Genomic DNA, 13204 nt, shown 5'->3' with positions numbered 1-13204 from the left:
AAAATATCATAAGATTTATGATACCTAGGCTTGCTGCTTTGCCATACGATTCACCGGACATAGCTCCTATAGCTCCTCCTCGGAGCTCTTTTGCTTGTCATGCCGGCATTCAGGCAGCTGACTGGCCGGTAGACACAGCCAGCAGGGTTGAATAGGAATAATAATATTCAGGACTTGTCTTTTATTAACATACTCTTTAGCAGTCATTTTATATTCGAAGGCTAGTAGGCAACATGCTAACTAACTAGCTGATCATTCATCCTGTTATTTACGTCATAGATTTACAGCAGATACCTTCACATTTCTGTCTGTGTGTGTCTTATTACATTGCATTGAAGACATGGAGGATGTTTAGAGATCAGATTTATTTATTTTAAAAAGCAAAAAGCATCGGTAATCACGTCATTCACATCCTGGTACACTCTCCGTCCATCTTGCTGCATCTTGCTTTTTGCCGCTGCTTCCGTGTTTCTGTGAGCATTCAATAGGGGTAAAAATAAAAGCAAGAATGATCGAAGTTACCGCTGAAAGCGGCTTTTGCGGAGACCATATCCGTTTTTATGAATTACTTATGACGTGAATAATAATTGCGTTCGCACAAATTAATTATTTCGTTTGCATGAGTTAATCATTTGAGGGAACGCAATATCATCTTGTGGGAACAGAATAGTATTTCGTGCGAACAAGATATTAATTTGTGTGAACAAGATAATAATCTTTGGAAACGAGATATGTTTTAATTTTTTAATGTCAGGACACGGGCTCCGTAATAACCCTTGTCCTATTCAAGGTACTTTAACATTGGGAGTGGGGTCATCTGGACCCCACAAGATAGTGTGATGAACCTTTTTTCTTCAATGATTTGTGATCTTCACTGGTGTCCATGGGTTACATGAAATCCTCTTCAACTTTATCCACCTTTGTCATGTTCAGGATAACACGTCAATGTGAGGGTGGGGTCATCTGGACTGCATAAGATAGCACAAGGATAAAATAATGAATTCTTCAATAAAAATGCAGTAAATTGACTAGTAAAGACAGTGAGGCTTAGTGCTCGTGCATAATAAATCTCATGAATGCTGACACGAAGGTTACCAACATTATATTATTATAATTGCTAATAACTGAGATGTGACCAAATTGGTAATTGTTTGCCTCAATAATCAGACACTAATTTGTTTTGAAAACGTTTTTTTGTGTGTGAATTCTACCACCCTGCATAACTCCTTATTCTACACCAGGGGTCGGGAACCTATGGCTCGCGAGCCATATATGGCTCTTTTGATGGCCACATGTGGCTTGCAGACAAATCCTTAATTATACTTTTTTTTTTTTTTTCATTAGACCAGTCCTTCCCGGGCGCGATGCGATGCCAGAGGCGCGGAGTAGTAGCGGTGCTTGGAGAGAAAACTATCAGTTTACTATTATCTATTATTTCACAGAGTTTGTACCAGCCGGAAACCTGTGAATTGCCGTGCCTAAAACTGCGCGCTCCCGTCTTTGAGGAAGAGCGCGCAGTTTCGGGGACGGGATGTGTGAGGAAGAAAGCAGAGGGTGGGGGTGGGGGGACAGGCAACAGGTGAATCGCGCAGGGATAGTAAAAAACCCGCTGTCCGTCACTCACTGCAGCGTGTGAGTGTGTGTTTGGTTCCATGTCTGTCTCACATCTAAAGAACATTCCGACCTAAGATCACGTTTAAAGTCTCAACACCTGCGTAAAGCAGAAACTCACCACGTATCAACCAGACTAGACCATCAGCAAAACTACCACGAGAAATACTCATCATTTATTAACAACAGCATAATGATGTTATTAAAAAGAATCCCCAGACTTATTGTACTTTAAAAATGTTGAAATTACATCAAATGCACACATTCACTTGTATATTTAGTTTTAAACATATTGTCGCGGTCTGACTTGGACTGGGTGACTAAGCCGCGTTAAAAGTTCTGGAGTTCATGGAACGCATCAAGCAGAGATCTGATTGGCCATCAGTTCTGTCGCTCAGCCTGTTGTTAGGGAGTTTGGACCAATGGGGTTCAGCTATGGGCCGAATAAGGAAATAGGAGGGCTGATGCGGCAGTGAGAGAATATAAAGTTGGGAGAAGCTCTCTCGTCTCGGCGGGAGAGATTCAGGAGTTGCTGAATTAATTGTACGGCGTTTGTTGCGGTCTGCAGTCACCAGAATAAAGAACCTTAAAAGAGGTTAAGTCTCCGTGCCTCAGTGTGGGAAAGGGACACAACATTATTGTATGGCTCTTTCGAAATTACATTTAAAAATATGTGGCGTTTATGGCTCTCTTGGCCAAAAAGGTTCCCGACCCCTGTTCTACACCAACAATATGGAACAAGCAGCATCAATCTGGTTGACAATGCTGTTCAGCTGCTGTAGTTGTTGACTTGAGACAAACTGGGAAATAGGGATTAAATGCAGTCAAATACATTTGAAAACTTTCTTGAAGTCTTCAAAATAGTGTGCAAAAAAGAAAACATTCAGAAAAATTAACTTCCTATGAACCACGTATGGGAGTTTTCTGTTTGATTTGTTTTCTGCTTCTCTTTTCTAGGCCTTAGCAACATTATTGGAATTATTGTCTACATCTCAGCAAATTCCGGGGATCCAGGTCAAAGTGACAGTAAGAAGTCCTACTCCTATGGCTGGTCTTTCTACTTTGGGGCCCTCTCATTCATTATGGCAGAAATGGTGGGCGTTCTGGCTGTGCACATGTTCATAGAGAAGCACCGCAAACTGCGGGCCAAGTCCCGTACTGAGCTCATCAAGAAGTCTGCCTTTAGCCGCATTCCTTCCTATCGCTACCGCTTCCGGCGCCGCTCCAGTTTCCGCTCCTCTGAGGCCCCCAGCCGAGATGTGTCACCACTGGGCAAAGGGGGCTACACGGGGCCGGCTGCCTCGGAGATGCCAATGTACACGCTGAACCCACGGGAAGCTGGTAACGCAGGCACCAAAGCGTGCATGGGAGGGCTGCTCAACTCTGAGCGGGAGTTCCTTCAGAGCAGCACACTTGCCAAAGACTACAACAAGGACCCCAACCGGAGGACCACACCCGTCTGAGAGGTTCTGGCTGTAGATATCACCCAGTTAGAGTAGCAAAGATGAAGATGAAGGAAAAATCTGTGGGGATGCAATTAAAAATTGGGGCAGGGTTATGGGGTGCGGGAAGACGTCTGACAAACCACAACTGTGAACTTTTAGCCTTTGAACTGTGAATCCTGAGCCCTGTGTGAGTTTAAGTGTGTGTTGCAGGCTTTGCTTTGAAGGAGAAGTTGTTCCCAACTCCACTATCACATATTACTGTAGCTGTAGCCGTAACTCCCTATGTAAGATGGCACATTAGGTGTAAAAATTAATATTTATGACTTTTTCATAAGGAGCAAAAAGACTAACCAAAAAAATAAATTTAAAAAGAGCATATTGTGAGTGGTTTGTCGTTGGGTCAACTTCTTCTAAAAAAGAAAAAAAAAGAAAAAATGTGAGGAGAAGACAAGAGAGACGGCATATTTTGTGTGATTTGTGGTCTTTTGACTTCTCTACTATTGACTTTTTTTTGCTAGCAGCAGAGTTTGATCAATGAAGGTAACAGCCTTAGATCTTCATGCTGACTCTCTGATTACAATACTTTTTAAAAGTGAGGAAGTTAACCACCTTAACATAGGTTAGGAGCCACTATGGTGAGGAATTTATCAAGTTTGGGGCACTAGTTATCATTTTTCCAATATTTGTTGTATATATAGTTGGCTTTCATGCTGATTTTCATCTCTGAACTGAAAATGAAGCTCATTCCTTATAAGATTTTACCTCCACCTGTCAAACCTCAAGCTAGGCTCACATCGCCCTCTGCAACACGCAATCCAACGCCAACTTCCAATGAAAAGTATATGTAAACATGCTTAAACGAGCATTTCAGGCTCAATAGTCTCCTGTTTATGCATAGCTACGCACATTATAATGACTGTTTTCAGGCTCAGTGTACAAAACGCTTGGCCAATGAAAGTTAAACCAGATCAAAAGGTCAAACTTTGACCAATCAGGGATTTAGATTTGGTGGTGAGGTATGGATTTGGTTTACCTGGTGAACGCAGACACACCAACGAGGCTGACGATATCTGTGTTGTTGTTGTTTTTTTCTCAAATAAAGAGGTCATTCTTCTAAAATATTGGTAATCCATATCCACCATTGCAAAGACGCAAGCAATGACCTGAACTGTTTCCATTGAAAGATTTACACCACTTTAACATATCGCTCCGAGCCTCTTTCAGTTATAAGTGGCTGACATGTGGTTGCAAACAGTAGAAAAAGAATAATAAGGCTTTTCCAGCGTGTACACAGTGCGTTCTTGTTCTCGTGTCAAACGGCTGATGTGTATCCCGCTTTAGACTTGACCTGGTGGAGGTTCTGACTTAACATGAGACAAGGCAAAACTGATCAATCACTTTGAGGCAGTAATGTCTGATGCATTGGTGCTTCCTTAAAACTGGGGGGGGGGGGTCTCTTTTTCCAGATTCTGTTACTTTTTATCTGAAACTTGAGAGGATGATCTATATAGCTTTCAGCTTTCACGAATCACCTTTCGCCTTCCACGTCTGTGGCTTCATCTCATCCTGCACCCACCCCCACACCTTCGCTCATCCTTCCACCCCACCCCCCATTGGATAACCAGCCAGATTTAGGTCCTGTCTTCCATTGGTGTCACTTCAAGACCAAGGTTTCCTGAAGGTTTAGGGTATGGAGAAGTGACCGCTAAGCTGTGATGATGGTTTAGGGTACGGAGGAGAGACCGCTTACCTGTGAATACTGTACTGTGAAAGGTGGTGCCAAAAAAAGAAAATACACTCAACAAAATCTAGAAGGTGGACTATTCCTGTTTGCCCACTACCTCTTGATGATTATGTTTTAGATGAATTTAATACAAAGTTGTCTTTGCTTGTCAGAATGACTGTCAAACGTTAGGCTGCAGAAATAAAATGGACAAAAATGCTCACTCCAGTCTAAGAGCACATCTCTGCAACTATCCGTTTGACCTTGTCACACAGTTGAAAGATAAGTGGAAAGTGGAGTGGAAAAATACATTAACAACATTCAAAGCATTTGCTCCACCTATCATCTATACTGTCTCTGCAGAAATATTAACACACATGCAGAGCATGAGCCTGAACAGAAGGTGACACTCAGATAGTTAGGCTCCTATTTGATTGGCTCATGTCGCAGCATCTATTTCTTAAGGTGTTCTATGCAGGTGCAGAGAATTCCTGCAATAATCTTGGCAACGTGCATTTTTTGTGTGGTACACTGGAAAATGTACTATTAAATGGTGCGGAAAATGTAGAATAGTTTCCTTCAGTAGTCATACAGAGCAGTGAGATAAATATGTCATTACATAACTGCTACAACTTTCACAGGATTTTCAAATTTTATTTCACCGCTATGTAAAATTTTGAAAATTAGAAGATGCACAATTAAAGATTATATTTAAAAAAAGGCAAAAATTACTTTTTTTGTTTTTTTTCTTTTTTACCAAAACTGGCTATCGTGCATATAAGTGTGCACAAGTATATGAAGCAGGGCTCTGCAAACTTTAAAGCTAAATTAAGAAATACTGATGAACTCTGACTTATTTGAAAATTTTCCATTTAATTTTTTCGTTAAGTATAATAAAAGATTATAAATTGCAATATTATGAGCAAAAGATGAAAAGTTTTAATTGTAAAAATTGAAAAAGTGAACCTTAGCAGATCAATAATCATCAAATATTTTTTCAAATTTGAACTGAAATAATTTAACATCCACCAACACAAGTTTCAGAAGTCAGAATGCAGTCAATGGCGGGAACCATCTCCAGAGTTCTAAACACACTACATCACCCAGCAACCCCAGGACACAGTTTCTGGATGCCACACACCTGACTTTCATTTGCAATCACTCACAGTATACTTATGCACTGCGATGAGCCTCACTCTGTGCAAAGTACTGTTTGTGCAACTGCCTGGATTACTGAGTGTTATATCCAGAACTAGTGATGGGGCATCATTTCAGCACACCAAGTTAAGAACCTCTGCTGATATACTTATTACATTTCATCTAAACACAATATTTGTCAATGTACTTCCTCATTCCCATGTCTTGCTCTATAATGCCCCAGCATTGAAGAGGTGCTTTTAAGTTTGACAGTTCTGCTGAAAGAATGCGACGTTGAACCTGCAAAACATAAAATGATTAATTTCAAATAAGAGTCAGATTGAAATGGAATTGTTTTCTGCTAGATTAAGCGGGAAACCGAGAGGAATAGGAGAAACAAAAAGCCAAAAACACTATTAAAACTATTAAACAATTCCAGAAACCTCAATAAAAACACCACATTCCACACCTTTGGGAAAGACTCAGTAAAATGAAACGTCAAACAAAGGTGGTGGGGAAAACGGGGCGCACGAGCGCGAGAATCGTTGGACAGCTGGGAGCTGGGCGCGCTTCCGAGGCATAAAACATTTTCTTTTTCCCCCTACACTGTTAAACTCACCGCTGGACTAATTTAGCAACCAAGTGACAGTAATGTAGCCAAGAAGAGCCGTTAATTTTTCAAAATAAAAGATAGCTTAGAGACTCATAATAAAACGGGATAAAACCCACTAAATTGACGCGAAAACCTCCCAAAACAAATTTTCTCATCAAAATAAAAATCAAACCCACTCAATTGGGTGGAAAACCGCATAATCTGGCAACACTGCTGGTAGATGCGCTTCTTTGTTTGGCTCATCTGTGACACACCGACACAGTGGCTGTTTTGGTCATGTGACTTCCCCCGAAGTGATACGCGCACTCACACGGGGTTTCACTTTATGAGCTTGACACGTGAGCCGACGCATCGGTGTTGCCAGACCCATCACTAACCAGACCTGATCTTCTGATTTCCTGACCCTATTTTGTCTCTGACTGTGTTTGCCTGCCACCTGCCCCGAATCTCGCCTGGATATTGACTACACCAGTCCTGTCTCTGATGCTCCCATGCTCATAATTGACCCCTGCTGCCAGACCCTGATTTGGCTTTGTGGACTTTAAGCTGAGCTAATAAACATTCTGCCATTGGAACTAGCTGTCTGCCTGTTTTGTGATAACCAGTAAACCTCTAAGAAAAAAAACTGCAGTGAAAAACACGAAAAAAATAACTAGTCAAAAAAATAAATCAACAATAATTTTTCTTAATTCTTTAGTTTGAATGAAAAACAACCAACTAAGTTGGTTTATTTCGACATAAAAAACAGTGACTTTTTAGGAATTTTATTTTAAAAATGAGAATCCATTGGTTGGAACCACAACAGAAAAAAAAGGTTTGTTTTTTTCCCCAAAATATTGCCAACTGCCCAGTAATTTTCTTTTGCTAAAAACTTTTTCTAAATTGTAAAAAAAAGTTGTGTTTGTCCTTTTAACAGTAAAACATGTTTACATTTCAAATAACAATTGGGAATTTATTTAAAATGTCCTATTCTAGAACAAAAATGTCTCTTCTTCCACTTTCAGCTTCTCCCATCAGGGGTCGCCACAGCGAACGAGTCGCATGGTAGATTTGGCAATGTTTTTTTTTACGCCGGATGCCCTTCCTGACGCAACCTTCTCAAACCGGGCTTGGAACCGGCAGAGGTAGAGAAGGGAACAGGGAGCAGCCCGGAGTCGATCCCTGGTTTCACGGACGGAAGGCGCCGCAAACCAGCACGAGCTAAACCGGCTCCCAATCTAGAACAAAAATGTCTAATTTCTATAAATGTAAAAGGCAATTATTTTAACAAAATAAAAAAGCAGCCTGTTGATATTCAAACATTCATCACATTAAATAAATATATTTTAGTTTCTTTTTTGTTATAAATAATATTTTAATTAAAATCCAATTTAACTTCCTGTTGTTGGAGCTAAATTAACTCAAATTCAAGCTTTTGAAATAAACTGAGATTGTTTTTTGTTTTTCATAGCCCTCATATGAAGGTGGGAGCTGTGATATAATGAGAAAAATCCATGAAAATGCAAAGAAGAGGAGCTGGTTGAAGAACATTACTAGAAAGTTTCACATCATTCTTCCCATAATCGTTTTTCTCGGACATTGAACGAGTGAAACCCAAAGAAGGTGAAGATACTTTTTTGTTTTCTCACAAAGCCACCAGCGAATTCTTTTTGAAAAAAGAAACAAACGTTTAAAAAGAAAAACAATGCCGAGCTGATACCTTCTTGCCTTGTTTTGACATTCATGACTGTTGATAAATAAGAAATGATCTCAGTCTGAGCAAAACTGCTTCTTATAGGATGCTGCTCTTTTAACTCCTGTAGTTTTTCCACCAAAAGCAGGAACCTAAAAGGACAGCTGGTATCTCTATGGACTTGCTTGTGCTGTGTTCAATCTGTAAATATTAACTCTGTAAGCTAACTACTGCATGCGCATCTGTAAAGCTGTGAAGCGAAGCAAGAAGGACGAAAAAGGGGGTGCATTTTCTCTCGCGAGCCAGGGCTTTTAATTTTTAAAGAGCGGGAGCACACAAGGGCTTTTCATGCTCAACACTCCGGCAATGTCGTTAAGAAGGTGTAATGTTGGAGGGAGGGAAGAAACTTTTGCACGGAAACAACTGTTTTATAAAGCCAAGAGCTGAGATGCGAAAGGGATGTGGAAAGGACTAGGAGGTTGACCTAACCTGCGCTCTTCTGTTTGCCTCAGACTAGATCACTTAAATTTAGATTAATTAGATATTTTAAAAAATTGCATTATGTGCAAAGAAAGAGTTATTAAAAAATTAATTATATTGGAAAGGTTAGCTTCCTTATTAAATTGCACATTCACATACTCAAATGTAGGTTTTTCTTCTTTTTTTAGCTACACAGGTCCATTAGGCCCTTAGGGTCAGAACTGCCATCCATGTGCCATGCCAGCTTTAACCATTAAATCCATGCATGCCACATTCATTTGCTTCCAGCAGCTGCAATATATCTCAAATCAGCTCTTAAAAAGCACCCGCATCTCTATGACTCATAGGGACTGGCACATTAAAGACGCCTTACAGGTTTGTTGGGATCCTAAGCCTGAGCTGTTTTGATGTTTACTCTTAAAGAGCAGGGTGCTCTTTAGGGATGTCCACCAATGACCTTTGATACTCAAATATCAACAAATATTGTAGTATTAGTATTCTAAAGGTGCCATTGTGGAGAGACAAACTCTGCCATATTATACTTATGACTGTATTCTTCTGGAATACGGGACTGATCACGAGCAGAGATGAGATGCAGGACTGCTCGTGTTTCCCATTTATGATTCTAGTTTTATCATCTACTTTGATGTAGTTGTTAGGTTGTTTAGATCACACTGGAAGCCTCTGTGCGGAGGAACACATCGCAGAGACAGGGGATCTCTCGTGGAAAAAAAACATCCAACCGGTGCAAGAGGCAGGACAGTCACCGCTAGGAAACACACAATGACACAACAAGGTCGCTGGGAATTTTGATTTGAATTGTGAAATATAGACACGAAAACAATAACAGGGAAGATTATTTTTGCATGAATGGTCAAACATGCATATACAAGCACATGCTCACAACCTCAACGGTGCCCTTTGTTGTGCCAGAAGGAAAGAAATCACTGTGTAAAAAAGACTAAAACATGTCCCGGTTGTTTTGATCCTCATTGGGAAATATCCTGAGCCAGCCAATCATACACGGACGATCAGCAGAAATTGAATTTTAGTCAACCGAGCCGAGACATAAATGGCTACTGTGTGAGGAAGGATACTCGTGCTAGCATGTTTGTGCGTGTTTACATGTCTGTGTGTGGTGTGTACAGCTGGTATCTCCTCACCCATGCCCCTAAGTGCCTGTCCTTCAGACAGTTCCAAGATCAGCCATGAGGCCTCCTGGAAAAATCTCCGCTGCATTCCCACAACCTGAGGCGGTTACATTGGGATAAGTTTTAGAACTAATCGTCTCAACCATTCCCTCAGCAGAAAACAGCCAAACAAAGTTACACAACTCTTTTTCTTTAGCTAGTTTTGCAGAATTTGTTCTTTTATAATGTTTTTAATGTAAAAATGTATGCTCAGCATGTATTTTCCTTCTTTTTTCCAAAACATTTACAGAACTGTTTAAACATATTACCTATTTTCCGCCCTATATGGCACACCGTCAATGAATGGTCTGTTTTAAAACCTATGTCATACATGGTGCACTGAAGTCCAAGACTGCTTTAACCCTTGTGCTATCTTAGATGACCCCACCCTTACATTGATGTGTTCTCCCTACCATGACAAAGGTGGACAGATTTCCTGTAATCCATCGACACCAGTGAAGATCACAAATCATTGAAGAAAAAAGGTTTAGCGCACTGTCTAGCGGGTCTAGATGACCCAACTACCAATGTTAAACTGCCTAGGATAGCACAAGGGTTACAACAATTACAAAATCTCCTAACCTTGTTGGTACTACGTAGAAAAAAACAGCCTGACACTACAACACATTAGCCATTTTAACATATTTACAAAGTCCTAACCTAGATGATAACAAGGAAAAAATGCCCAGCCCCACACCGCCATACATTTGTCGTGTTAGCATATTTACATAAACACCCAAATTTGTTTGAAACTCGTAAGAAAAAGTCAGACATGTTGACAGAGCATTGTGTACCTCTCAGATAACTTCAGAAAAAGATAAACACAATTATATCAAGGCTTTAAAGTGTGCCTTGAGAGTACTTGATATGAGTGTGGCAAAGAAGGTATTTAAAAAAATATTAGTAAAGTAAAATAAAATGAATAAATATTGAATAAAACTTTAAGATACATAAAAACATCTATATATGAACAACTAAAGGTAGCAAGTAATTCTGTAATTATTTCAGCTATGAAATATTGGTTACTTGTATTTCATTCCAAATTCGGTGCTAATTTCTACATTTAAGCTTTTTCTGTGTATATTTTAACATAAACATCAAAAATCCACCAAATGGTGAGATTTGGCAACGTATACCTTGCATAATTTAAAGCATCAGCAGCTGGAATCTTGAAATCTTAAGTGAATCATTTAGAAAAAAGATCGGGTGAAATGTTGTGCATATTTGCATAGAAATCAGAACAAATACAATTTTGGAAAATACATTATTCTGTGTTTTCAGTGAATTATAATTATTTTTCTATGAGTCAATATGAGAAAATATGCATAATTATCCATTGCCATTTATTTAAGTTAAGTTAAGTTTTAAGAAATCCACATATGCATTACAAGTCTAATGATACATTTAAAACTTAAAACCTCTCTGATTAGTCAATGGATTTACCAAAAAAACATCCATTCTATTTATTGTTTGAGGTGAAACCAAAGTAGCTGTTTCATGGTTGAAGAAGAAAGAATAATGGAATACAAAAAGGAAGCTTTGGAGAAATTTCTTTTTACAGATTTAAATCTATCGTACAGAAATGTGTTTCCGAACGGGGTCGAAATGTGTCTTCCTTCATTAACGGGATTCAAAAGTCATCCATCTGGATGGGTAATGTTAATCTTGAAGATCCAATCTTATTGTTTCATCACATTCCAGATGTTTTGGACAATTTATGGCAGTTTGGAGTTGCTGTGCATCAAAGTGGTAAAGACACATTGTTGAATCACCTGATTTAGCAGTAACCTTTGTGGTCGGATGGTCATGTAACTCAACAGGAGGGGCTCCCTGTGAGACACAAAAGGAAATTTGTTGAAAAAATTCAGGAGGAAATCTTAGTACTTTGCTTGCTCCCACGTTGCAGATTTTATCTGTGTCTAAAAACGAACATAAGGTCAGGGCAAGCAACTGAGTACACACTTTCCCGAAGCTGAATTTTCATACCAATTTATCCTAAACTTTCCTGGTCAGATTTCTGGATGAGTGATCACCACATTAAACTTTTTTGTATCTGACCTTGGTGTTCTCACCTATGGACTACATGGAAAATCAGGGCTGCCCTGCGTATGAGAGGCTTAGCCACCTAACAAACATCTCAAGTTTAGTACTTCAGTGGCATACGACTGAAAACTGACTTTGTCCATTCGAATACGATTTGAGGACTGTTAGAAAACAAACAAACTCAGGAGACGAGTCACTTGCATTTGTATTCCTCGGTTGGCCAGTTGTTTGGTGTTTTGCAACAATTTAAAATACTATGAGGTGCGTTGCACATGTAGCATTGGCCTAGTAGCGTTTTTTTCAAGGGAACGTGTCCAGCAGGCATTGTAGCAGTTTCGCTTAAAGATAAAACTCTTCAATGGGAAATGAGACTAACAGGAAACAGACGTTGCTCTGGGTGTCGCCACATTGGGGATTGTGTTGCCCGAGGATTGAAAGTAAAAAACGAGCGCCTCCAGTCTAATATGGACTTTCTTGAACTTTTTTCTTGAGAACCCCCCCCCACAAACACACACACAGACACTTACACGCCCAACCAACCCCCCCAAGTGTGGGTGAAAGAATGCTTCAGTTGAAAGCGTGGTTGACGAGTGGTTGCAGCTTTTACGTCCTCCTCCACCCTCAGTACCATCTCCGAATGCATATGCTTGCATGTAGACATGTCTCTTCTGTCCACGTGAACACCAACTGCACTTCATGCACACAAACACACACAGATAACTGCCAGCCAGTTTCACTGTACACTTTGTGATGTAAAACTCAGAACAACGGCAGTCTGACATGGACAACATGCTGTGAACAAAAGCACACTTTTCCTTACATGGTATGAATATGATGACATTTATGGAGAGTATTATATACAGTATAATAACTAGAAAATAAAGAATCCCCTTTTAAAATCCACTGTGATTAATTTCTTGTGTGCTTCATTGTGCTTTGTGGTTGTGTATGATGTGTTGTGCAAATACAGACTGTTTTTTTTTCAATTAAAATGAATCATTCAACAGACTTTTTCTTTCAATTGAATGTCCCCCCATTAAAATATAAATTGTTCATTTAAAGCAATCCTGTTCCTGTCACATTTAAGCAAGCAGGAGGAAACCCAGCTGCAGGGACAAACCACAAGCACATTAAAGCAAAGTCTGGAAACCACACAAGACAAGCCAACACCAAGGGCTCAAAGAGAGTTTCTTAAATGCAGACAGGGCTGATTTACAAATTGCAGGCAGCTGTGACTACTCCAGGAGTCACCGGGAGAATGGGTGGAGTCAGCCTGCCTTTACAGAAACA

General features: G+C 39.8%; 1 protein-coding gene across 2 annotated transcripts in view; it reads left to right on the top strand.

Moving 5' to 3' along the window:
* Nucleotides 1–12920, top strand: part of cacng3b (calcium channel, voltage-dependent, gamma subunit 3b) — a 71606-nt gene extending 58686 nt beyond the window's left edge. For both annotated transcript variants that reach the window (XM_078951432.1, XM_004071908.5), the window contains one exon: nt 2569–12920. In XM_078951432.1, the coding sequence (XP_078807558.1) occupies nt 2569–3074 (506 nt within the window). In that variant the 3' untranslated portion in view covers nt 3075–12920. The remainder of the gene's footprint in view (nt 1–2568) is intronic.
* Nucleotides 12921–13204: the final 284 nt, after the last annotated feature.

This window comes from Oryzias latipes, chromosome 8, assembly GCF_053564925.1.
Source record: "Oryzias latipes strain Hd-rR chromosome 8, Olatipes_Hd-rR_3.1".
Classification (NCBI taxonomy): Eukaryota; Metazoa; Chordata; class Actinopteri; order Beloniformes; family Adrianichthyidae; genus Oryzias; species Oryzias latipes.
The sequence above is the reverse complement of the archived record's forward strand: the minus strand, read 5'-3'. Positions and strand labels throughout refer to the sequence as shown.